General features: G+C 32.4%; 1 protein-coding gene across 5 annotated transcripts in view; it reads right to left on the minus strand.

Annotated features, from left to right (window-relative positions):
• Positions 1-26233, minus strand: part of Rbbp8 (RB binding protein 8, endonuclease) — an 85420-nt gene that overhangs the window by 35171 nt on the left and 24016 nt on the right. For all 5 annotated transcript variants that reach the window (XM_048806443.1, XM_015482487.2, XM_015482488.2 and 2 more), the window contains exons 3-6: positions 18282-18324; positions 14198-14293; positions 5781-5893; positions 3432-3498 (exon numbers count right to left, since the gene is read on the minus strand). In XM_048806443.1, the coding sequence (XP_048662400.1) occupies positions 3432-3498; positions 5781-5893; positions 14198-14293; positions 18282-18324 (319 nt within the window). The remainder of the gene's footprint in view (positions 1-3431; positions 3499-5780; positions 5894-14197; positions 14294-18281; positions 18325-26233) is intronic.

A 26233-nucleotide genomic window follows, 5' to 3' on the forward strand; every position in this document is an offset into this window, starting at 1 on the left:
TATAAAGCCTGAAGGTAGACGTGGATTCACTTACTAGTCAAGGTGAATGTTATTTAATCTTCCTGAACCTTGGCTTCCTTGTCTATAAAATGGGTATTTTCCTGTTTTCTTTTTAAAGAGGGTATAAAAAGCAAATAATATACACAAAGATATAACCCAGTGCCCAGAAAATTAGTAGGTATTTAATAAATAGTACTTAAAAATGAAGGAGCAGATTAAATGATATGAGGTGTCTTTGACAAATTATTAAGTCCTGTGTTTAAAACTAAAACAGCAAATTCACAAGTAGAGGACAATAAGATACTAACTTAAAGGTATGAATTAACTGAAAACTCCATAAGCAACCATGAGCAATATGTTATGTTTGGGTAATATCAATATAGGTTAAAAAAAAGTGTGTGGTGGGTATATTGGCCAATACTGGTGTATTGGTCAGACTTACATATCTATATCATCAAATTCTTAAATAAGATACTGATAACTAAAACATTAAAAAAAAAATAGCAGTTTGAAAAGTCCTGAAGTAGTGCCACATGAAGAACAGTTAATGAAGAGCAGTTATTTACTTTAGAGAAGACAAGACTCGGAAGAACCACAATGGGTGTCTTCATGTATCAAAAGTGTAGTAAAGTAGAAGAGAGTAAAATCAGAGTCAATAAATATAATTTGTAAATAAGGTGATTCTACGCAAGCATGGGAAAACTATCATCTTGCTAAAATTAAACAGACTCAGGAAATGATGAACTTGTACTAAAGGTATTTCAACAATGGTTACTTGTTAAAGAAGTTATAACAGGAATTTTATTAGAGAGATGAGGGTTAAATGAAGTGAATTCTACAGTCCTTTGAAATCTTGTGTAGATTCCTTAACTTTCACTAATGCATCACATTTATTTTCCAATACAAAGAATCATGACCTCAATACATAGCTTAACTATTTGTTTCCTGTGACTGGAAGAGCTTACTCTTTGTCTTTATTTTTCAACTTTATAACAGCAAATTTTTATTGAATAATTTCTTACTGTAGTGTCACTTAACTGTAGAGACACTTAAGTGACATAGAAGACACTGAAACCAGCTCAGGAAGGGCTGGGGATGTAGCTTAGTTGCAAAGCATTGCCTACACATGTGAGGTCCTGGGTTTGATCCCCACCACTAGAGCTCGGGAAAGAAGTCAAGCAGGTTAGAATTACTGCACTTAATAAGAAGTCAATATTTTTTTCTAAAGTTCAGTGAAATTTCAAGCACTAGTAGCATAACATTACAGTGGTTTAGATAGTCAGAGGAAGTGAGGTTGCCTTTACAAGATTATCCTTGCTATTTTTAAAAAACTGCTAACCATAAAGAAATTTGAGGCAAGTCAGTGGTAAAATTGGCTCAGGAGAATCACAACTATCTTAAATTTCATGAAAGATACATTACTTCCTACACTGTTCTGACTAAGCATATTAAATAAAATAAATAAAATATATGTGCTTTGAACTTGTCTATATAATTAGTTTTTATTGTAGCCTTTACTGAAGTCTACTTCTTTTGTAAAAATATCAATTCACTTCAACAGGAAAATTTGTGCATTTAAGAACAATAAAAATAAATTCTAAATAATTAAAATTCATATTTCTATCAAGCAAACGACAATCCAGTTTCAATACAATTTATACACTTTGGTTTTGGAGGCATTTCTGTATTAATCTTTATATACGTAGTATCTTTAGTATCTTATCTCTGCTATCATAAATATCAAGGTTGAGAAGTTCAAAATACCACAAGCTACATGTACTAAATCACTTCACATAGATTAATGTAGGTCACCAATCACTTATCTGAAATCCTTGGAACCAGACAGGATTCAGAATTTAGATTTTAAAAAATAAAATATAACACAGAACAAATATGTTATTATACGACACTTCCAGTGCAATTTGAGGCACTGTCCAGTAATCAAATACACTGGTATTTTCATAGCAAAACATACAAATACTCACAAAGTGAGATGAATAAAAACTACAAATAGCATTCTAGTACTTGAGATACACTTAAGTTGTGAATAACATTAAAAAAAAAAAAAAAAAAGAACCTTTTGGGTTTTGGAATCATATTGAAAAACTGTGGGTCTGTCTTAGCCTTTTTTCATCACAGAGCATCAGTAAAATTAGAAAGTGTTGACATTTTCATACACACATTTCATAGCTTTAGTCTGATTTCATAGCCTTCCTTCATCATCTATCATCCCCCTCAAAATTCCCTTTGGCTATCAGTGTTCAGTGGACTAATTAATATGAAAGAAACAGCAAAATTCTATTGGACATCTAATACCTAAAAGCATACTGATAAGAATGTTATTTCCTCCTGTGAAACATGTTTATACACAGATAATAACTATTCCAAGCCAAAAAAAAAAATCTTACATCTTCATAGTTTGGGGTATCAAAGTGTTTGTGTTTATTTGAAAGCAATAGAATCTTTAAGAACCCTATAACACCATCGGTACTATCCCAGATTCTAAGTTTTAAAAAATACTTTAAGAGTTTGGTGCTATGGTGTCCCATTAGTTCTAGCAATTTGGGGGGAATGAGGCAGGAGGATGGCTTGAGACCAGAAGTTCAAGGAGAGCATGGGCAACACAGAGAAACCCTGACTCACCCTCCCCACCAAAAGTAAGTAAAATAAATAAAAATACTACATAATCTGCATATAAATGGGAACTAAGAATTAGCCCTATCTCAACCCTGAATTAGTTAGACCACATCAGGGGGAAAAAAAAATTTAAGACAGGATAGCACAGAAATGAAAACAGAAAAAAAACAAAAAAACAAGGTGTTTAAATCAGAAGACATGGGTACAAGTGATGGTCTTATTACATAGTAGTTAAGAAATCACAGGCAAGTTATTTGACATTGCATTTTAGTTTCCCCATTTGTAAAGTAAGGATAATAAAACTATTCTGCAGAATCAGAGAAAAGATTAGAAATAATAAACATAAAACACAGAAGAGCAACTGGAATATGAGAGATAAGTTATTTTTATTTTTAAAGAGAAATGGGTGAGAATAGAAGAAGACAGAAGTTCTAACAGGCCAAAGAACTCAGTAAGAGGAAATACTTATTCAGTCTGCTTTATGAAGCTCTGAGATACAGCTGGAAGAGGGTAACAAAATACTTGATATTTATAAATTATAAAATGTTTTAATTAAAATGTTGATACTTTTTCACTGTACACTCACACACTAACCAAAGAGAAGAAACACATTTTTTATACATATCCCCCAAACATAAAAATGTAGCGATATCTTTATTTTTAAAATTGTAGAGGACCAAGTTTTAAGAATGAAATCTGCAACTCTTAAGATACTTTCACAGTTTCTAGAGCTAAGTAAAATAAAGAAAATTGGAGGAAAATATTTTCTGTTAAAATTTAGGAAAAATACTTACTCAATCTTTTGCTGCAGTTGTTCAGAAAGCTTTTTATTTTCTTCCTGAAGAGAATTCTTTTCATTCACTTAAAAACAATGTGAAAAAAGCATATAATACAGTTATATTAATATTCATGTCAGGATTTTTTTTAATTATTATTTTTTTTTAGTTGTAGTTGGACACAATACCTTTATTTTATTTATTTTTTATGTGGTGCTGAGGATTGAACCCAGGGCCTCGAAAGTGCTAGGCAAGCGCTCTACCGCTGAGCCACAGGCTTTTAAAATAAAATCCACAATTATGAAGAAATGAGAATTTCTAATTTTAAATCATATTATTCTAGTTTGATGCTACTGTGCAAAAGTAATTTGTTACCAGGTAGATATTACTACCTTTCATATTGTGCCATTTCCATGTGATTAATAAATTTATGTAACACTTGTTACAAAAGAGAATACTTTATGTACTAGAGATAGAGTCTAATACAATAAAGATAAGAAAAAATTCCATGTGGTCACTCAGTCCTACTAATTTCAAATACCAATTTAGGAAGAGTCACTTATCTTAAAATAAATTTGATCATAAAAACAACAAAAACTGCCAGAATGGTGATATATGCCTACAAGTCCAGCTACTTGGTAGGTTAAGGAAGGAGGATCACAAGTTCAAGGCCAGCCTGAACAATGCCCTGAGACCCTGGCTCAAAACATAAATATAAAGGACTGGAGGTGTAGCTCACTGGTACGGTGCTTGCCTAGAACATTCAGGTCTGGAGTTTGATTCTTACTACAAAATAAAATTTAAAAAAAAAAAAAAAAATCCTCCAAAAGAACTTCTCAAGTATGCATCTCAGAAAGGATATCATACCAGACAAAGGTGCCAAAAACATACAATGGAGAAAAGCTAGCCCCTTCAACAAATGGTGCTGAGAAAACTAGAAATCTATATTTAACAAAATGAAATTAGATGTCTATCTCTCACCCTGCACAAAATTCAAAGTTGGTCAAGAACCTATGCATTAAACCAGAGACCCCAAGCCTTCTAGAAGAAAAAGTAGACCCAAATCTCCATCACGTTGGCATAGGATTGAACTCCTCAACAAGACTCCTAAGGTACCAGAAACAAAATCAAGAATCAATAAATGAAATGGTATCAAACTAAAAAGCTTCTTCACAGCAAAGGAAACAATCAAGAACGTGAACAGAGAGCCTACAGAATGGAAGAAAATCTTTGCTACCTACAGATAGAGGATTAATCTCCAGTATATAGAGATATAGAGAGAACTAAAAAACTTAACCCCCCCCCCAAAAAAAAGAACGACCAAATAACCCAATCAATAAATGGGGAAGGAACTGAACAGACACGTCACAGAAGAAATATGAATGGTTGACAAATATATGAAAAAATGTTCAACATCTCTAGCAATAAGAGAAATGCAAATTAAAACTACATTGAGATTCTATCTCACTCAAATCAGAACGGCAATTACCAAGAATACAAGTAACAATAAATGTTGGTGAGGATGCTGGTGGGACTGCAAATTAGTGCAATTGCTCTGGAAGGCAGAATGAAGATTCCTCAGAAAACCTGGAATGGAACCACCATTTGACTCAGTTATCTTACCCCTTGGCATATACCCAAAGGACTAAAATCAGCATACTATAGTGACACTGACACATCAATGTTTATAGTAGCTCAATTCACAATAGCTAAGCTACAGAACCGACCCAGTTGTCCTTCAAGAGATGAATGGATAAAGAAAATATGGTATATATACACACAATGGAATATTATTCAGCTATAAAGAAGAATGAAATTATGGCATTTGTGGGTAAATGGATGGAAATGGAGGCTATCATGCTAAGTAAAATAAGTCAATCCCAAAAAACTAAAGGCCGAATGTTCTCTCTGACATGTGGATGCTTATTCACAATGGGCAGGAGGGGTGGGAGTATGTGGAGTTGTGGTTCACCAGATTGAATAGGGCGAGTAGAGGGAAGGGAAGTGGGGATGGGAATAGGAAAGGCAGTAGAATGAATCAAACATAACTTTCCTATGTTCATATATGAATACATGACCTGTGTAAATGTACATCCTGTACAACCACAAGAATGAGAAATTATATTCCATGTATATATAATATATCAAAATACATTCCACTGTGTATATAACTAAAAAGAAAACAATAAAAACCTGTGTTGCAACCTTTTAATCAAGAAATTAGACAAATGAAGGAAAAAAGGAGGAAAGTATTAAAAATAAGAAAAAAATGTATGGACACAATTCATTTGATTACAATCAATTTACTAATAGGTTTTTAACAAGAATACATTATACTTTAAATTATAATAAATAAAAGAAACTCACTAAGTTCTGTAATAAGTTTAAGATTCTGCTGTCGGATATTTTCAAATTCTTGCTGCTTTTTCCGCATATGTTCTTCAGTTACGGCACAGCGATCACATAATCCTGCTCTTAACCTATGAAGCAAAAACAAAATATTTTCATCTACTAAAAGTTATTTCCTTTTATAGGTTAAATTACCCTATTTGAGATGTTTGGGACCCTTTAGATTTGCTTCTTGTTTTAGTTTCTTGGTTTGGGGAGTATTTGCAGACTTTACCAGTTACAGGTCCCTAATCTGAAAAACTAACATTTGAAATGTCTCCCAAACTAAACCCTTTTGGTATGCTGACATGACACTGAAAAAATTGGGGGTTTCAGAGCATTCTGAATTCTGGATTTTTGGATTATATTATTTGCATTTCAAGATTGTTTTACTTTGTGAAGAGTTAAAGAAATTATTTGGCAAATATAGTGAAAATCAACTATTTTAATGAAGTATTAGACTTTTAACATATCCTTACAAATGCTAAAAATCTGCTACAGCACGATTTTCTACAACTGTATTTCTGAGTGAAATTTTGCAAAATTGCTAATTTTAAGCCCTACCCAAGAGAACTTTTAATTGAAGAAACCAACCTTGTTTTTATTACAGTCAAAATATGAACCATATCTAGCACTAACAGGCCAAATTATAGCTTAAGCAACTTTGCATGTTTTTCTCACTACAGTATATGGCACACAGGCAGTGCTCAACAATATTTTTTTTGTTGAATAAATATTAAAGGTCAAGGAATATAAAGGAAAAATAGTCACCTTCATATATCCCTTTCAACATTCAAAGAAACCAGTACTTGCAAAAATCCATAATATACAAAAAAGATTATAAAATAGCTTTTACTAATTATTTGAGTACTAAAGAGGGAAATACATATATCACATAGGTGTGGAGGGTATAGAAAAATTGTATTTCTAAAGTTAATAATAATAATAATTATCCTGTAGGAAACAATGGGATTTTCTTCTTAGTGTTTTTCTAGAGTTCTAATTTTTTCAATTTCATTACTTATATAATAAAAAGTGGTTAAAAAGAAGCACACACCCTACATTAGAAATTCAGAATATATACTTAGCATAATTTCAACTCAATAACCTAAGTCAATAACAAAATAAGTATTCAGCTATTTATGGAAGTCACCACATGATGGTGTATATCATAAATTTTAAAAAGTTAATATACAACTAAAACAAAGAAGAAACTTGGACATTTTATATAAAAGTAAAGCTCATATCAACATTGAATGTAAAAAAATAAGACATTATAGGATGCATTAATAGAATTACAACTTTTAGAAGGAGGGAAAAAAGAGGCAGACAGCTTACTTAATGGGAGTAATTCTGAAGATAGGGATTTGAATATCAGGACCACCCTGTATGAACATCAAACTAAAGATGAAAGAGAGCCAGGTTTGGTGGCCTGTAATCCCAGTAGCGTGGGCTGAGGCAGGAGGATCACAAATTCAAAGCCAGCCTCAGCAAGAGGCATTAAGCAACTCAGTGAGATCCTGTCTCGAAATAAAATACAAAAAAGGCCTGGGAATGTGGCTCAGTGGTTGAGTGCCTTGGAGTTCAATCCACGATACCCCTCCAGCACCACAAAAATAGAGAATACCTATATCCACTTTTGTTCCTCCCAGAGTCTCACAAAAATACAGAGTGCTTTTTTCAGGTGTTCTTTTTTCTATTTCTCCTAAGTATGTGTTTCCATATAACTTTGTTATTTAAAATATAAAGATATAATAAATATATTTTTCTGGGTGGTAAAAAAAAAATATATATATATATATATATATTTTGTATTTCCTTTTTATGGCAATCGTGTTTTCACTTCATACGTGTGTGTTTGTGTAGAGAAACTAAACTGAGAACATTGACTTCTAAGCAAATGGTAAGAAAAGTCTAGAATTGTACTGTCTCGTAAAGCCATATATTGCTATTTCAATCACAGTAAGTCATATTCATCTTATAAATTGAGTCCTTACACTCAAGTGCTCAACAGTCACATGTATCTAGTTGCTATCATACTGGCAAAAGCAAATATAGAACATTTCCATTATTACAGAAAATAGGATGGCACTGATTTATACTCAATGTGGTTTACATTGTAAAATTCCCAAAAGGTGTAAAAATTGGTACCCAGACTGATTGATTTAAAGCATGTTTTAAGAAATTATCACACCAACACATTCTTTCCCATAATCTGATAGATTATTTCCTCTCCATGCCGGTAGCAGAATGGAGGTTGAATCTTTAGAGTCTAAAACAGTTTCTGGTCTGAGAGACATGAGGTACACTTAAAGACAGGAGTACAGTAATGAATACAGAAATAGACAAATTCTCACACTCCTACTTAGGCCTTTGTCATCTACTTGACATCTAAAATACTGATAACAATGTATAACAGCCATGTTATACATTCTAGGAAGTAGAGTAAGGAGTCTTTGCTAGATAATCTGACGACTCAAACAATACTTAAAAGATATTGACAACAGTAGGGTATCATCAATGAAACAGACTGGCCAGATGACCCATCACTCTATGGACTTAGAGCTTTCAATTAACTTGTATCCTCTTCTCTTTAATATCAACAAACAGTATCAAGAGACATCTGAGGACAAAAACAATCAGGACATTAAGAAAAGAAAAAGGAAATTTAGAAAAGACACAAGCTATGCCAAGAAACAGAAAACCACCACCATCACCTCCACTAAACTATAAAGAATACTCTACAAAGATTAAAAAAATATATATCAAAACAATGAAATGAAAACAGGATTGCCACAAAAAAGAAATACTCTGAAAACAAAATATATCTTTTTTTACCACCCAGAAAAATACATTTATTACATCTTTATGTTTTAAATAACAGGTATGATTACAAAATTATATGGAAACACATACTCGTGACAACAGGGGAAACAGCAAAAAGAACACCTGAAAAAAGCACTCTGTAATTGATCTCTTCAAATCATTTTTGAGATCTCTTTGCATCTATCTCTCTGCATATATTTTTTTAATTACTCAAATGCCAAGTTGCTGAGTGACAACCAGTATTATAAACAAGTTAGTTGTGTGCTTTTTAAAAAAGACATTAGGATTTAAGAATATTAGAAAAAGCAAACACTATAAATAGAATGTAGGAGATTATCCTAGAAGGTCAAATAAATAGGAATTCCAGAAAAAGCAAAAAGGTTGGGGCAGAAATTAAAGAATATTGACTTGTTTTCAGAAGGAAAACAAATTAAAAAGAAAAAAGATTTTATACAGGGGTCAGAAATTAGAAAAGTATAGGATTGAATACCAACATTAGAAGAAGTAGCAATTCAGAATTCTGAAAGAAAGTTAACCTAAATTAACTTCATATTTTTCAACTATCAATTCAGCAAAAAATTTAAGAGACAAAAAAAAAATCTCAAATAATTTGCCTGTCATTAATATTTTTTAATGCAAATTATGGCATTATTAATGTATGTGTTTAGTAAAGAATCTCAATCTTTTAGAGATATATTTTGATATATTTGCATAAAAGGATCTAATGTCTGGATTATGCTTCAAAATAATGACTAATAAGGGATTAGTGGGAATATAGATGAACTAAGAATGATTACAGCTGGACATGGTTGTGCACACGTATAATCCCAGTGACTCTGGAGGCTGAAGCAGGAGGACTGCAAGTTTGAGGCCAGCCTCATCAACTTAGTAAGGCTCTATCTCAAAATAAAAAAGGGCTAAAAATGTGGCTCAGTGGTAGTTTGCCCCTGGGTTCAAAACTTAATCCCACCGAAGAAAAATAAAAACAAAAAGAAAAGAATAACCATAGTTAATAACTGTTGAAGCTGGATGATGATACAGTGGAGCTGGCTATCTTATTATGTCCTATGTTTAATTTTCTAAAATAACCTTTTAATTTTCCACACATCTGCCTCAGAAATCTAATGGAGGAGGTTCTCCTTCAAAATACAGAAAAATAAATCAGGAAAGAGGAAGTTATAGGACTCCTGAAGCCATAAAGAAGTAAGAGAAACCTCTGATGACTACAATGTGCCAAGTAAAGAAGAGTCCATGTTGGAACAGATTAGAGGGTCCAGGGAAGATTTGTTCAGAAAGGTAAAATGACAAACATCTGATCCATCTGCACAACCTGATAAATTTAGATCACTGATGGAACACTGCAGTTGAATTAGTGGTTAGTAGGCAAAAACCTAAGCATGTGAAAAAAAGATTCATTATAAACATGGACAGTAAAAATGTTTATGGGAAGGAAAAATTAATCACAATTTACAATACCTCTGAACTGCATTTACACAGTCATAATAAAAGTGAATAGTGTTCTAACCAAAATCATTATAAACTATATTAGGAAGTGAGAAATGGAAATGTTATCCAGAGTAGGGAAAAAAGAAAAAAAAATCTAAGCAAGAAAAAATTTTAAATGACAATACAAGTCTTTTTAAAAAGAGATCTTGAGGTAAAGAGCAAAATAAAATGTAGAGTTCAAAATGATTGCTTTTGAAGAAAGGGAAAAACAGTTGTTTTTTCTTTTATCTTAACCTTGAAAAAACTATTTAAATCTTTAAACTATAAGCTTATATGACTTTAAACAAACAAAAATGATTGAAGGAAATAAAGACAGTAGAAAAAATAACTGGGGGCACCTGGGCAGCTGTCTTCAAATATCAGAAAAATCAATCATGTAAAAAGAGATTAATGGATCTAAGAGGCAAAAACTAGGACCAAGTGGAGAAATTACATGGACAGATTTCCATCTAGTATATAGAAAACTTTCCGACTATTTAAGATGGAATGTGCAACCTAAGCAGGTAATGATTTCATTTGTCACTGAACATGTTTAAGCATAGAAAAGACGATCACCCAGAAATTGGTAATTGGTAATTAAAACACATGTTGAACCCATCAGGATAATGGTCCCCAAATCTGACATATCTCAAAACCATCAGGATAGCTTTAAAAGGGAGGGAAGAAAAATATTTATAAATTTCACCTAGGACCAAATAAATTAGAATCAGCAGGGATGGGTCCTAGAAATCTGCTCAGAAGCTCCTCTCCACACATACTTCAAAGCCTTTATAATAAGGCACCCTCTTTCTCCTTCCTATGCTCTTTCAATATCTTATTCCTAAATTGAGCGGTTTTGTCAACTTACACTCTACTCCACATACACACAACACTTTCTACCAGCTAAACCAGAAGCTTATATAACTTTAATAAACAAAAATTATTAGCTTTGTTAGAACTGTTCCTGTTTACCAAGAAATATTTATAATTTTTGAGAATTATGTCCCTGATGACAACACAATTCATGTTAATCATCAATGACCATATTTGTAACAATCACATATATGATTATTTTATATAAAGTAATAAGTAGCTCAACAATTCATCTTTTAGAACAGACATACCCATAATATTTACATTCTAGAATATATCTTATGAATCAACTTTATTTTTCTCTTACACTTATGACATTTTCCCTTAACTATATGTATGTGATTATATTATTCATTAATTTCATTTCAAAATAGTAAAAAGGACATTATAAAATATTTTATAAAGGGGAGTTGCAATTTGAGGATTGAGAATTACTAGTCTAAAAACAGGACTATGCCCTACTTTTACAGCCATCTGTTAGTGGAAGTGAGAGCTGATAAGTTTTACTTTGAATTGGAGCATATTAAATCTCATCAAAATTCAGGAAACCAAAGTTCTTAACTGGAAGACCACATGAGGTTTATTTAATATTTGGTTTTCTTTTGCAGTGCATGGGATTAAATACAGGGCCTCATGTATGCTCTACCACTGAGTTAGAGCCCCAGCTTACCACATGAGTTATTTTTTCAAAAGTTTCTCAGAAAATTCTGATGGTCACACATGTATAGCAACTGACAAATTAAACAAGACTTTAAAACATATTTTAACCTTGATATTCTATTATTAGTAAAGTAAGTTACTCTGAAGAACCAAGAGAAAAGTTAGAGGAAAATTTGGAAGAAGGATGAAGTTGGATGTTTATCATTTTTCCGTTGGACCCTTATCTTTTACCATATTCAAAATTTAATTTAAAACAGATCAGACCTAAATGTAAAAGTGTGTGTGTGTGTGTGTGTGTGTGTGTGTGAGTGACACCAGCACAACCAACAGAAGAAAAATAATTATTTACTAAATGAAGATACATCTTAAAGTGTGCCTAGAAGGAAATAACAGATTTGTAAGACAGAAAATACCATATGTACACAGAAATTCACCACTGTCAAATTAATACTATGCAATGAATCATATGCCTACCTAAGAATGTAAAAGTAAATGGAAAGAAAAGGAAGAGAATATTTAGGATAAGAAACAGCAAGGAAGCATGGAATGCACATGAAATTAATGACAACAGGTAAAACAGAATAAAAAAGAATCCAGTTCTAAAAAAGTCCTGCAGAATTAAAAAAAAAAATCCCAACAATTTTAGTAATTCAAAATTTTAACTGAACAAAGGGAAATAATTTAGAAAAGACTTCAACAGGAAGGGTGGAGGTATGACCCACTGACATTTCTTTCCAGAAAGGGTCCAGGAAAGGAAAACCCACTCAGGAAGGGAGTGCAAGGTACAAAGGATAACTGAAATGGAAGTTCAAACAAAACTATACAGTGAAAAACTCTTTTTAACAACTGAAAAAGGAGGGCTTCAAGGGCTAAGATGAAGAACACTATCTTGGGGAAGAAATGAAGAGCCAACTGCATCAGCCAGTTAGAGCAAAATATAAAGACAACTATTTTTTTCGGAGTATTAACTTTGTGTCCTAAACTTGTTAAGACCAACTACATAGGAAGGATAACTAGAAATTAATATTATCAATCTCTTACATAAAATTATCTATTTCCTATTGTGAGGAATAAAATCACTGGGTCCACTTTCGTGCACTGAAGTCCTTCACCTATTCGCACAGGTGAACACACTACACAACTTATGGTCAGATCTGGCTGATGCATAAGCTCAACAGGAATACTATGGCTCTAAGATTCCACATCACCCTAGCCAAAGCTTCCTTAAAAAGCAGTCGAAGACCTGCCCTCTAACGTCTCTTCCTTACTGGGATAGGGACAGATGCTTGGAGGTCTGACAGCTTTCCCAACCTCTTCCAATTCCCACCTCATTTACAGGTGTTCCTCTCAAAAAATTAATGTCCAAAGTCATCTTGGCATTTGCTTCTCAGAGAACTAAGATTAGCTGGATGTAGTGGTGCATGCCCATAATCCCAGTAGCTCAAGAGACTAATGCAGGAAGAGCACAAGTTCAAAGCCAGCCCCAGCAACTTAGAGAGACCCTAAGCAACTTAGGGAGACTCTGTCTCAAAAGAAAAAAATAAAAAAAGGGCTAGAGATGTAGCTCAGTGGTGGGCGGGGGAAAGAGAGAGGGAAAATTCAGAATAATAGACTAATATATTTAGTTATGATGCCCATCTTAAATTTGTCTTTACACAGGAATCAAGGAACAGCAAGTGTTCCTACCTGTTGGCATAGAAGTGTTCCTTCTTGTTATGGGAAAGAAAAAAACTTGTGTAATTAATAATTTTTTATTTAGTACTGGATTGGGGAAGGGTTAAAGGGAGGTAAACCTTAATTAGAATGGTCTCTTCCTATACTTAAGATGTCCTTAGGAGACCCACTGAGCTCCATATTTACATATACAATCACCTACCTGACCTCTCCATTTGTATAGAGTAGGTGCTATTGGTACTCACATCCTTTTGTCATACCTGCCTCTTAACCCTCCAATGGCTTCCATCACAATTAAAAATAAAAAACTATAAACTTAAAATTTTTTTTATTAGAAACATTTAAAAATATGGGGTTTGATCAATAGTACCATTAAAAAGAACACAAACAAACAAACAAAAACTCCTAAAATCAAAGAAGTCTATGTGGGGAGGTTAAGTAATTGATCATATTATCCCAGTAATATTTAGAAAGAACTCCTAACATTGCCTGTAAGTGAAGAAATAAGTAAGGAAGAAAAGAAAATGGTCGGGGTGGGGGAATAAAGAAGGCAAGAATAGAATTGTGAAACAGTTTCCACCTAATTAGAAGTAAAAATGGAATTAAAGCTTCAAATGAATTAGAACACCACTACCCTGAAGTTCGCCTTACATCAAACACTAAAGAAAGATACCATTTAAAGGTTAAGCTGAGATGGTTGTTACAATTAATGAAAAACAAGCCTGTAAGAATATATCCCTAAAGCCATAAAGGACTTATTCAAAGATGACAGAAGACTAGGAAAGAAGATCACTTTCAATCCAGAACTGATTACAAATTAAAATCAATGCACTCTCTTACTTTTAAGGGGAAAATCACGTCTTAAGTACCAGACTCACCGATCTTCTAAAACTTTAATGGTTTCATGAAGGACTTTCTGTTGCTCTCTCAGTTGCTGATTTTTGGTGAAGAATTCTTCCAGTCTTTGTGCATCTCTAAAAGTCAAGAAATAAGTAAGATTTTCAAAGAAAGACACTCTAAAAAGATAATTGTGACTTTAGAAGTCCACAGTTTAGCCTCACAAATATATATTTAAATTTCTTGTATCAAAAAAAGTTGAGGTCAAATACATACATGTAACTTAGTTTTCTCCATTTCAATCCCCACTACTATCCCCTTCTTCGCCTGACCTCCTTTCTCTACTCTATTGGTCTTTCTTCTTTTATTATTTATTTACTTAGAATAGGCAATATTTTTGTGGAAGGAAGAATCATATGATTTGGAATCATCTATATATGTATGTACATATGTATTTGAATTCTAGCTTCACACTGTGTCCTTCATTTAGATTCAGTAGCAAATAACTCAGTCCTTATTATTTCTGAGGTGTTGCTCTGGAGGCTGGGGACAGCACTACTGTTATTATATCATGGGCCTTACATTTAATTGTCAAAGGCTGGGAGTGAACCATAACAGTTGCAGACTAAGTGCATGAAGAAAACAAAATTTAATGATGTAATTGAGTGACCACAGGAATTAGAAATGAAGAGATATTGATGAGTAGCCAGGAGTGACCTTTCTGAGACAGTCCTATTTAAATGAGACCTGAATAACAAAAAAGAACCAGTTATCTGAGGAAACAGAGACAAAAGGAGATAGAATAGATAAATTACCAAAAAGTCTAAGGTAAAAAATGAGTATGAAATATTTGAGGAACAGAAAGTCTACTGTAATTATAGGTTAATGAGTAAAGGAGATGAGTGACAGGATATAAGATTGAAAAGTTGGGCAGCAACTAGATTACGTAGGGACTTGGGCAACTAAAAAAATATTTTAAAAATACATGGACTTACTGGTTTATATTATTTTGTCAACATTTGTTAATGTAAGTAACAGCTCTACTCATACTGTCTCTATTCCAATTATGGGAGATTTTCTATTTGTGATAAGAAATAAAAAGTATGAAACAGTGCTGCACAATTTTTTTCTCTGTAATTCTTTAAATTTCTTAATTGAAAGAGTAATTTAAAAGAAAACAAGGGTTTATTTGTAGATGAGTTGTTTATTTCACAGCAGCTGGAAAGGGAATTTTTCTTTCTAAGTGCCATATAGCTGGATGGCTGAATTATGGTAGCTGTCATATTTTATTATTTATTTCTTCAGAGAAAAATAAAGAAGCTATTGTTTTTCTTTAAATAATGGCTGATAAATAAGATTGTTGGATTCACTAATTGACCATGAAGAGAGTCATTACAGTTGATAAACAATAAATATAAGATAGGTAAATCCAAGTTCTTGATCCCACTATGTAAAGACCTAACTCATTCTGGGGAGGATAAAATAAAGCACCCCTTTAATTTTCTGATCACTGAGGGAATTTAGCAACTCACCCGTGCTTCCAAATTGTATAACCCCAAGCCACCTGAGGCATACAGGTATAGAGTAACAACAATATGCATTAAAAGGATCAAATGACTCTTTACATAGTGAAGGCATTATATCAGATACTGAATAATCAATTGTGTTTCCATTGTTTAATTTTCAGAGATGTCATTGGTGATTTTTGAAAAAGTAATATTCAACATTCACTTACAAATTTAAGAACTTTATTCATGTGGCTGTTTGGTTATAGGTGGATAATACATTTTGTATAAAAAGTCTACTATAAAAAGTACACTTAAAATAAGCAGACTAGATCATTTCAAAGAATTTCTAAACATTCAATCTACAGGGAAATGATTCTGACTCAAGCTAATATATTTGTAATATATTAATACAATTTATATTTTTAAAATTATTTATCTAATAAAGTTTATAGAAATTTATTATTTAAAATAGTTATGTTTTAGAAAATAAAATGACTAGGCCTACGTGAAGGATCTGTTTTAATAAAGCTAATCTTCAAAAACATTTTGTAAATGTAGCTTGAAATATATAAATATCAAACAGTAATTTCTGGGTTTTAGTATTGCTTCTTAGAAGTAATCAACATTTTGACTCTAAAGGAGGTCATTCCAATCAATAGTTGTTAATCCATCCTTTACAAGATCATTAACTTCAACAAAGATCCAAGGTATAATATAAAGAAATCATTGTTTAATAATCAACTCTGAAACATTAAACCTTTGGTATGAGAAAAGGTCAGCACAAACAAGAATTCCTATAAAGTGTTGCCATACATACAAAGAGAAGACTTGTAGAATAACTCCAACACACTGTGATTCAGCTATTTTATTTGGTATATATTAAAGCATCATACCAAGTCACTGATACATCTTTTGATTAACAGTATTTATTAAAACTATCAACCAGATGGCCTATGTCAAAAATGAAGAACTCAGATGTCATTGCTTCTAGGCTTTTTCAATGAATCAAGTCTAGGAAATATGTGTATATTTTTATTTACATTAACAACTATCTATTTATTTATCTACATATTAAAAACCATGAGTTCATACTGGTAACTCCAATTCCTACCAATACAGGGTTTACTCAAGTCTTCCCCCTTTCTGTATGTGCTAGCTCCTTCCTCCTGACAATGAGAATCCTAGCACTCATTATCAACAATTTACTTATTTATTTGCTCCATTCTGGAATACAAATAAAGCCATGTCAAAATCTTCACTAGACTAATCCGATCATGTTAGTTCAATTCCTTTGCAGCTACTGTTCAGGTATGACCAGGCAAGTTAAAAGAACTCTGCTGGGGTCTGTTCTTGTAAACTTATATAATTAGTTTAAAAAAAAAAAAAGATACAAAGATGTTCTGCAGGTGATGATTAGAATGATGATGGACATCTTGCTGTTTTATCAAGAATAAAAGGGAAAACTGAACACTAACACTGTCACAGAAGACATGCAGAATCTTGAATATTTTGAGTCATTAACTAAGCAATGCTAGAATGCCCTTTTTTAGTGGCTTTCTAGGTGAAAGAATACATTTTCCTTCCTGTAAATGTCACTTATGATTGGTTTTGTTTTTTGCAGGAAGAAAATTATTTATCTAATAAGATATACATCCTACATTACTACTCCAAAAAGACTTATTAATTTTCTGTGTAAGTAGAGAAAGATGTCAATTTTGGGAACTAAACCCAGCACCATCACAGAAAAAATGGGTTATCCTACAGTTAAGGTTTAAAGCAACATCTTTAAGTAGAAATATGTATACTTTCAACAGTACAAAACATTTAAAAGTTTCACTAATTAAGAATAAAAAATTATTACTTTTAAAACAAAACATTTAAATTTAATGATTTTCTGTTTCTGAAGTATAAAGACTTTCTATGTGTGAAGAAAAAATTTCTAATTTTCATGCAGGACAGAAAACAATTGGATGTATGCTGATCGGTGACTAGTAACTCTAGTTTTCAGTTAAAGCCTTGGAAGTGTTAGAAACATGAAGTAACTGAAGCCCACAGGTATATACTATAAGAAAGATGTGAAATCATGTCATAATAATATTGATGTTTGTTATACTACTGATATTGTACCATGCCATCTGTTTTGCTTTCCTGAATGTGAAAACACTAAAAAAACCACAAGTAAAAATCGATGTGATTCAGAGCTTAATATCAGAACAATTCACGATATCCTAGGGTAATTCCAAACTACTTAAAAGGGGTCTCACAATACCCATTTTTTGAGTTTAGAAATCACAGAATTAATCTGTTCCCCATCTTGTAGTATTTTGAATTCTAGGCGTTAACACAGCTGGGAAAATATTGTTGACAGATTAAAATGAATTTACAGATTAGATCAGTTCTCATCTTAATACTCTTATAAAAAAACTAATTTAATATTAGAACGTATGTATACATAGTAAAACTACACCTAAAATCAGTTATTCTCTTTATTTTAAAACTTAAAAAGGGAAATCATTGTCAGTTGGTCTAAGTAAAGCAAATCTTTTAAATAAGATTGAGGTTAAACAGGATTAAATACTTTACAAATAAGACATCAGTATTACATACTGATACTTACAAAATTCGTTCCTTTTTCAGTTTAGTTACTTTTACTTGTAAACCTGAAAAATAATAAAGAAAAAAAGCCTTAGTATTTTATTTATACATATTGTTATTTTTAAGGCAATTATCAAAGTTCCTTTATAAATCAAATGCTACACTATTAAGACCCTTCAGTCTGGCCTCTGAGTAATGAACCAGGTCCCATTTGTTTGTAAAGATTGAGTACATTCACTTTACTTGTGCCCTGGGGTCACAAAAGTATATTTGTAACATTACTGCTTTTAGTCTATTATATGACAGCCATGTAGTATGAAATTTTCCCCACCTAAAGTGAGTTACTTCCTTTCTAATAGCAGGGGCAAACATATAATTAGAAGTTCACTATAAATGAAGGGCTATGTTCTGACATAGCCTATGTATTTGCTAACAGCAATAATGCTTATGTAGGCTCGTCTTTTGGGATTAAACTAGATTGCAGCAGGAAGTCCTAGAAGGGGAACAAAATTGTTTATAGAAATATACTTAACAAAGGGCAGAGTATAACAAATATCTTGAGATATTTGTATTTTTAGTTTTAATTAAGTCTGACATGAAAGAGAAGACCACTGTATTATTCGTAACAGCCAAACATAATGTCTTTCAATAAGTAATGTCAAGAAAACCAACAAAAAAACTGTAGTGCATCCATGTACTACAGTGAACAATAAAAAGGAGTGAACTACTGACATTTGGAAAAATTTGGCCAGATCTCAAGAAAATTATGCTGACTTAAACCAGCCAATTTCAAAAGGTAATGTTTTATGTTTCCACTTACATAACATTTTTGAAATGACAAAATTATAGATATGAAGAAGAGATTACGGATGGCCAAAAGTCAGAGGGGTGGGGTTGGAGCAAGGTGGCTGGGGGTTTTAAAAAGTAGCATGATGAATCCCTGGTGGTAACAAGAGAATCTACATGCTACTGAATAGCACAGAACTAAATACACACACATACACTACTGAATTCATGTAAAATTGGTTGAATCTGAGTAAGGCTGGTAGACTGCAACAATATTAATTTCTTGGTTGTGAAAATGTACTATAATAATACAAGGTGCTATCACTGGGGAAAAATGAGTAAAGGGTACATGGATTTCTTTGTACTATTTCTTAAATCTACAGGTAAATCTGTAATTGGCTTGATTTTTTTTTTTAAAAAAGGGAAAACTATTACTTGCCTTAGATTTATAGAAAACAGTTAAAATACAAACCATAACAATAAAGGGAAAATTTATCTTTTAAAAAAAAAGGTTTAGAGAAAAAACTGATGTGATCTTTTGGTTCTTTTAAATAAATCCTTTCCATCTGTCAAATTCCTATCCTAAAAAAGCTTCTTTTTCTTAGGTAATGATGACAAACTTATGAGACCTGAAAAGTACTCAGTAAAACATCAAATCGTCCTTGAAGAATTAAGAACTTGTGCATCAGCAGTTTTTCTTCTCTTACTCCCTTCCCAAATATGGGAAAATTCACTAATTCACAGATTTTCTAGTTTTAAATTCAGGCTGACTTTTAAAACTCAGGTCTGCATTTAGAAGTGAAATGTGTAGCCAAAGATGAAATGGATTCTTGCCATGACCATCTTAAGAAAAGAAACAATGAGATAGAAAATCCATATAAACTTCAAAAGAAAATTCTTGGGAAATATGGAAAGACTACTCTTTTATCTTGTAAGCATTCAACACCTGTGAAGCATTTGTTCTGTCACGCAGATCAGTCCTGAAACAGGTTTATGTGTGTGCCAGTGTGTGTGTTTAAATTTTAGCATTTGCTATTCGTCAAGTCAATTAGGCATCTACAATTAGAACCCCTATAAAGTGTGCTTTAATCCTGCTCCACACCCATCGGAAGGAATGAGGCTATACAACAATACGGCTCCTGTATGAACAGGTAGTCTGTTCAACAAAGTATTTGGGACTGTAACACTGGCAACCTGAGACACCTATTGAGGAAATTGCTCAAAAGACCAAGCACCACACTACAATTAACCCTACACCTATTCTTACATGAATTTTGGAGGAAATGAAATAATTAAGGTCATGTACATGTAGTTATCAGCAAACAAGTTTAAGAAATGAGACAAAAGCTCAATTTGCTACACACAAACAAAAATCACTGTTATATTGTTTTAGTTCTCTACCCAGAACAAACCATATATGGTTCATGCACTTTCACTTTGAGTTTCTTTTGGTTTTGAATTATAAATGATAAAACTATTATCACCTTTCTGTACAAATAGTAGTTTTATATATAGATCAAATAATTTAACTTCTACCAAAAATACTATTACTAACATTTTTATAATTGTCTAATTATTTCAATTCCAAAATGGAATCTCCTTATCTTTATGAAATCTGCCATATTTAAGGTGTGCTAATATTGCTTAATATTTAATTATCAAAAAGTGGGTAAAATAATATTTGTGGGTTTCACTGAATTTACAGATGTGAATGCAAATTAAAAAATAAGAGATGTGAGAGTAACAGAGTATTCTTAACAAATAGGACACACTGATGATATAAAGCCAACTTACATACAATTCATTTCATTATTAATTTATGTAATCTTCTTTTGGAATTCTGATGAAACATGAAATAAATGAAGCAATCCAAAAATAAACTAAAAAATATGTACCCTGTTACATTACAACTGCCATACCATTTCTTCAAAGGGTTCTAATTCTGCCCCCTAAAACCTGCCTCATTTTCTGTGAAAGTGATTACCATACATTATCCAGATGTTGATGGCAGAACCAGGAGTGGATGAGACAGCTAATTAAAATAGTGGTGTTTTTAAAAAATACTCTAAATTCTGTTTTATTGCCTGTGCTTTTAACAGTAAACCTGATACTGAAGAAACTTGAAAGGGGAAAAAAAATGTATACCCAAAAATACAACTGAGACTTTTAAAGAATTCTGAAATTTCTATTAAATCCTATTAAAAAAAGATAAATCCTATTAAAAAATGTTAATTCTGAATTCAAAGCATAAAAAGACTGTATGCTAACAGCATTTGTCATAAAAGGAACACAAGATACTAGAATGAACAATCATGAAAGGATACCATTATCCTAAAGATAAAAGACATAAAAAGTTAGTTACAACTGTCTCCAGAATTTTTATCCCTAGATGATTTGGTTCGTATAATGCTGTTCACAGAATATGGGGGATTTTGTATATTCTTCCCATGGTTTTAAAAGAAATGCATGTAGCTTACATGATTAGTACACATACTGTCTTGTATATGGCATATTTTTGCTACCATTTATTATGTTTTGGATAAATGAGGCACTACCCCAAAGGCCAACAACCCCCAAAACTCTACACGTAGCAGGGTATTCAGATGCATGTAAGTTCCTATAGGTAGATTTCCTTGGCTATATAAATAAAAATTATGTATCTCAGGTACTACCATTCATAACATTTCTCCTTTGTCTTTACTGACATGAAGCTTTAAAAGTAATGAGTCAATTTTGATCCCTATATATATACTTCAAAACCTGCAATGTCCAGACAAGTCTATGTTTGATGTCTTGCAAATAGCCTCTTATACTGGTTTTTCCAAGTGGATCCCCCACCTTCTTTAAAAAAAGCTAAGTACCTTCAGGCATGTCTTTGATGTTATCACATAGTTAGAGGATCTAATTTATATGAAACTATGTGGAACACATTGACAATGGATTAGTACTAAAAAAATTTTTTAAAAAGTCCTTCATATTGCAAATTTGCAGTGGTCCAAACCAAAGCAGTTTTAAATGACATAACCATTTTTTTAAAAATAGCAATTATTCATTTAATACCTTCAAGAATCCCTAAGTGATTTGAAACTGGGGAAAGTGGCCTTATCAATGTATTATACCAAAGATTACCTTCTCTTATGCGTTCACATATATTCAATAACTACCATTCATAAAACATGGATATTAACCCTAAACACCAACAACTGCTTGTATTCTTCTCATGGTTTTTAAGAGTACACAAACTAACTTTCCTGGAAATATGATGACTGTTGAGCACAGCCACAAGGAGTATACAAATTAAAAGAATCATAAATTATTTAACATTTGTGAGTTAGACTATGTAATATTTGTCAGATTCTATAATTTGATGATTGTGGCTTAATGCACTTATTATAAAGTATATTCTATATTCCTGATGTTTCCTCATCATAAAATAGCAGTCTCTTAAAAGACTGTACAACACTAAAGTACATGAGGAAAAATCCAACAAATATTTTGTTCCCATTAAATTTAAAGCTGAAAAATAAAATGGGTTTAGTTTTAAACAGGAATGTTAGTCAGCTTTTCATTATTATAACAAAATGCCTTAAATACTCAACTTTTAAAGAGAAAAGGTTGATTCGGGCTCACAGTTTTGAAGGTTCCATTCCAAGATCAAGTGGACTCATTGCTTTGTACCTCTGGTGAGCATGCCATCAATGGCAGGGAGCGCATGGCCACAGAGCAAAAGTAAAGCAGGAAGGGGCCAGGGTTCCACAATCCCCTTCAAGACAATGTCCTCAATGGCCTAAGGACAGTAAGACCCACCTCCTAAAGGTTCCACCACTTCAGAATAGTATCGCCTTGGGGACTGAACCTTTAACACATGGACCTTTGGGTAACACATATCCAAACTACAGCAATGGATATGTGTAAAAAAGAGATAATTATGTTTAATATAAAAAAGCACAGTTTAGATAATGAAACCATATGAAAAATAAGCCAGATACAAAACGGTATATACAATGACCTCAACAATATAAAAATCTATTGCATTTTAGGAAAAGAGAGGGTTAGTGGTACAGGTTGGTGGTATGTGCAAGGACCTGGGTTTAATCCTAACACTGCAAAAGAACAGAAAATCTAAGAAAGAAAAAACCAAAAAGTACAAATGTTATATTTGTAGAGTGGTGATTTATTTTTCCTTTCCCAACTCTGTAGAATAGTACCTAAAAATTTTTAAAAACTAAAGTAAATGAGTAGTAAAATATTCCCAAGTTTAGACACAAAGTTTAATAATTTTTGTGTCTTTTTGTTGTCGTTGTTTTGGTAAGGGGGAATGAACCCAGGGGCACTTAACCACTGAGCCACATCCCCAGCCCTTTTTATTTTTGGAGACAAGGTTTTGATAAGTTGCTTAGGGCCTCATTAAATCGCTGAGGCGGGCTTTGAATTTTACAATCCTCCTGCCTCAGCCTCCGGAGCTGCTGGGATTACAGGCAATGTGCCACCATATCCTGCTTGTCATGAGTTTTTAAATACTAAAGTTCAAGAATATGTTCCATTGATCCAGCTACAGACTATGCAATTCATTTAGATACCACTTCCTGACTCTTACTATGTGCCAAAGCTCTTTACACACAAGGATGTAAAGAATCTAAGATAGGAACTCTGCATAATAAAAATTTCATGATCTTCTTAATACCAGTTATAAAACTTCAAAAATTAATTATATGAAGGATAAATAATTTAGCATTATGTTTGATAATGGCAGAATGTTAATTCCTCTCTATCAAATGTTTAATAAAAACTTAAGTACGTCTGCTCCGATTTAAATTGTATTTGCTCCATTTCCAGGTCACAACAAACAAAAAATTTTATAATATGTAGAAGAAACTAAAAAGTTTAAACATGAAGCTGTTCTTATGAGAAAATCTACATTTTTGTTTTTTAAATTTTGACTTGTGTTCTTACTGTTCTGAGGCCAGTCTCAAACTTGCAATCCTCCTGCCTCAGCCTCCTGAGCTGCTGGGATTCTGGCATGCACCATGCACCCGGATGTGATAATAGTATTATAAACCAAAAGGACAATATTGCTATTCAACAGAAGTTGGAGAATTTATTTCTTCTTAGTTCTAAAAGTAACACATGCAGTTTATTACATCACTGTTATCAAGATATGCCTTATTTCTGCTATTTCACTGTATGTTTATATTGTATATTTTCCTAAAGAAAATGAATACAACTGCTCCCAAACCCCTGTGTCTTCTTCACTGTTGTATCTTCAGTAACTGCTACCAAGTCTAGCAATATATAATTCAGTAATTATCCAAGACAGTACAAAAATGAATAACAAGACAGTACAAAATTCAGAATCCTTCCTCAATGATTCACACTAGACTTTCTGGGTATAGGAGGGGTGAGGGGGAATAATGTAGTCAAGTGAAGGGTGGCATTAATGTTAAATATTCATATTTCTCCCTGGACATATGCCATAAGCATAGTTTATTTTAAAATTAGATCTAATAACCAACTGGGATTCTAAACCTTTAAATATTAATGTCAACTAATCTGCCTTACACATAAACAGCTCTTAGAGATTCATAGGAAAAAAGGGTAAAACCAAAAAAAATAATTAATAAAGTATGTAAACATGTCATAGAAAAATGAATACAAGTCACCCTTAAACTAAGATGTTTAATTTCACTCATAAGAGAAATACAAACTAAGACTACACTGAAGAAAATGATACATTAATCAAATATAAATGTGAAAATATTTAGATACATATTATAAATAAGTACAGATAGACATCTGAGATAACTGAGGAAATGCAAACACTATCATCTAATCTATGTTAGATGATACTAAAGAATTTGTTTTGGGAGCCAGGAGTGTAGCTCAGCGGGAGATCATGTGCTTAGCAGAGCATGTGCTTAACAGTGCAAAGCCAACACCCACTATGACCAAAAAACAAAACAAAAAACCCAAATTGTTTTCTTAATGTGATAATGGCATCTTGTGTTTAAGAGTCTACAAGACATACATACTGAAGTATTTATAGATGAAATTATGATAGGGACTTCAAAATAATTGAGTGAAAAAGGAATAGAGAAGGATGTAGAATACATGTAAAACAAGACAAATTGTTTTGATGGCCATGTATTGATAATAGTTGTTGAGTGATGAGTACATTGTTTTCTTGACTTTTGTATACATGTAAAATTTCCTCAAATAAAAAATAATCTTAAACCTTTTGTAAAAAAAAGAATATACTTCAGAAAACTTTGGAAGAAAACACTCAGAAACTAAGAAGTGGTTATTTGTGTTTGAGTTTTGACATTTTTAGAAAAAGATAAAATTTCAAAAAATTTAATGGAAAAATACCAATAATAACTTCATTCCATCAATATCTAGTTTCCTAAATGAACAATTTTGTAGCCTGAATGCATCAGCAATGTTATATGCTAGAAGAGGGCTATCACAGGAACATGGATCAGCATAATCAATGAAAAAGCATAAAAGAGCACTAAAATATGCAAATGAAATAAATTAGAGGTAGCTAAACTGTAACTCGTCATAAATTAAAACGTATATAAATGAAGGCTTTTAGTAAAGTTGCATACAAAATCACCATGAAAAAATCAGTTATATGCAGGACACGGTGGTACACTCCTATGATCCAGCAACCCAGGAGGTTGAGCCAGGAGGATCCTGAGTCTGAAGCTAGCCTGGAGAACTTTGCAAGGCCCTGCCTCAAAATAAAATAAAAAGGCTGGGGGTGTAGCTCAGTGTTAGTGTCCTTAGGTTCAATACTTACTAGCCCTCCCCCACACCCCAAAAAAGTCAATTATGTTTCTTATTAACTAACAATGAACAATCTGAAAAGTAAATTAAAGAATTTTATTTATTACAGCATCAAAAAGAATAAAATACTTAGGAATAACTTAGCAGTAAGCTTCACCAAGGAGACAAAGGACTTGTATATGGAAAACTACAAAATTTTGCTGAAAGAAATTATAGAAGACACTAATAAATGAAATGACATCCTATGTTCATGAAGTGAAAAAGAATACTATTAAGACACCAACATTCTTCAAAGTGATCTACAGATTCAATGTCATTCCTATCAAAATCCCAATGTTGTTTCTTGTAGAAGAAAAATCTGTACTAAAATTCACAAGTAATCTTAGGGGATCTGAATAGCCA

Source organism: Marmota marmota, unplaced genomic scaffold (assembly GCF_001458135.2).
Source record: "Marmota marmota marmota unplaced genomic scaffold, marMar, whole genome shotgun sequence".
In the NCBI taxonomy this organism is placed as follows: Eukaryota; Metazoa; Chordata; class Mammalia; order Rodentia; family Sciuridae; genus Marmota; species Marmota marmota.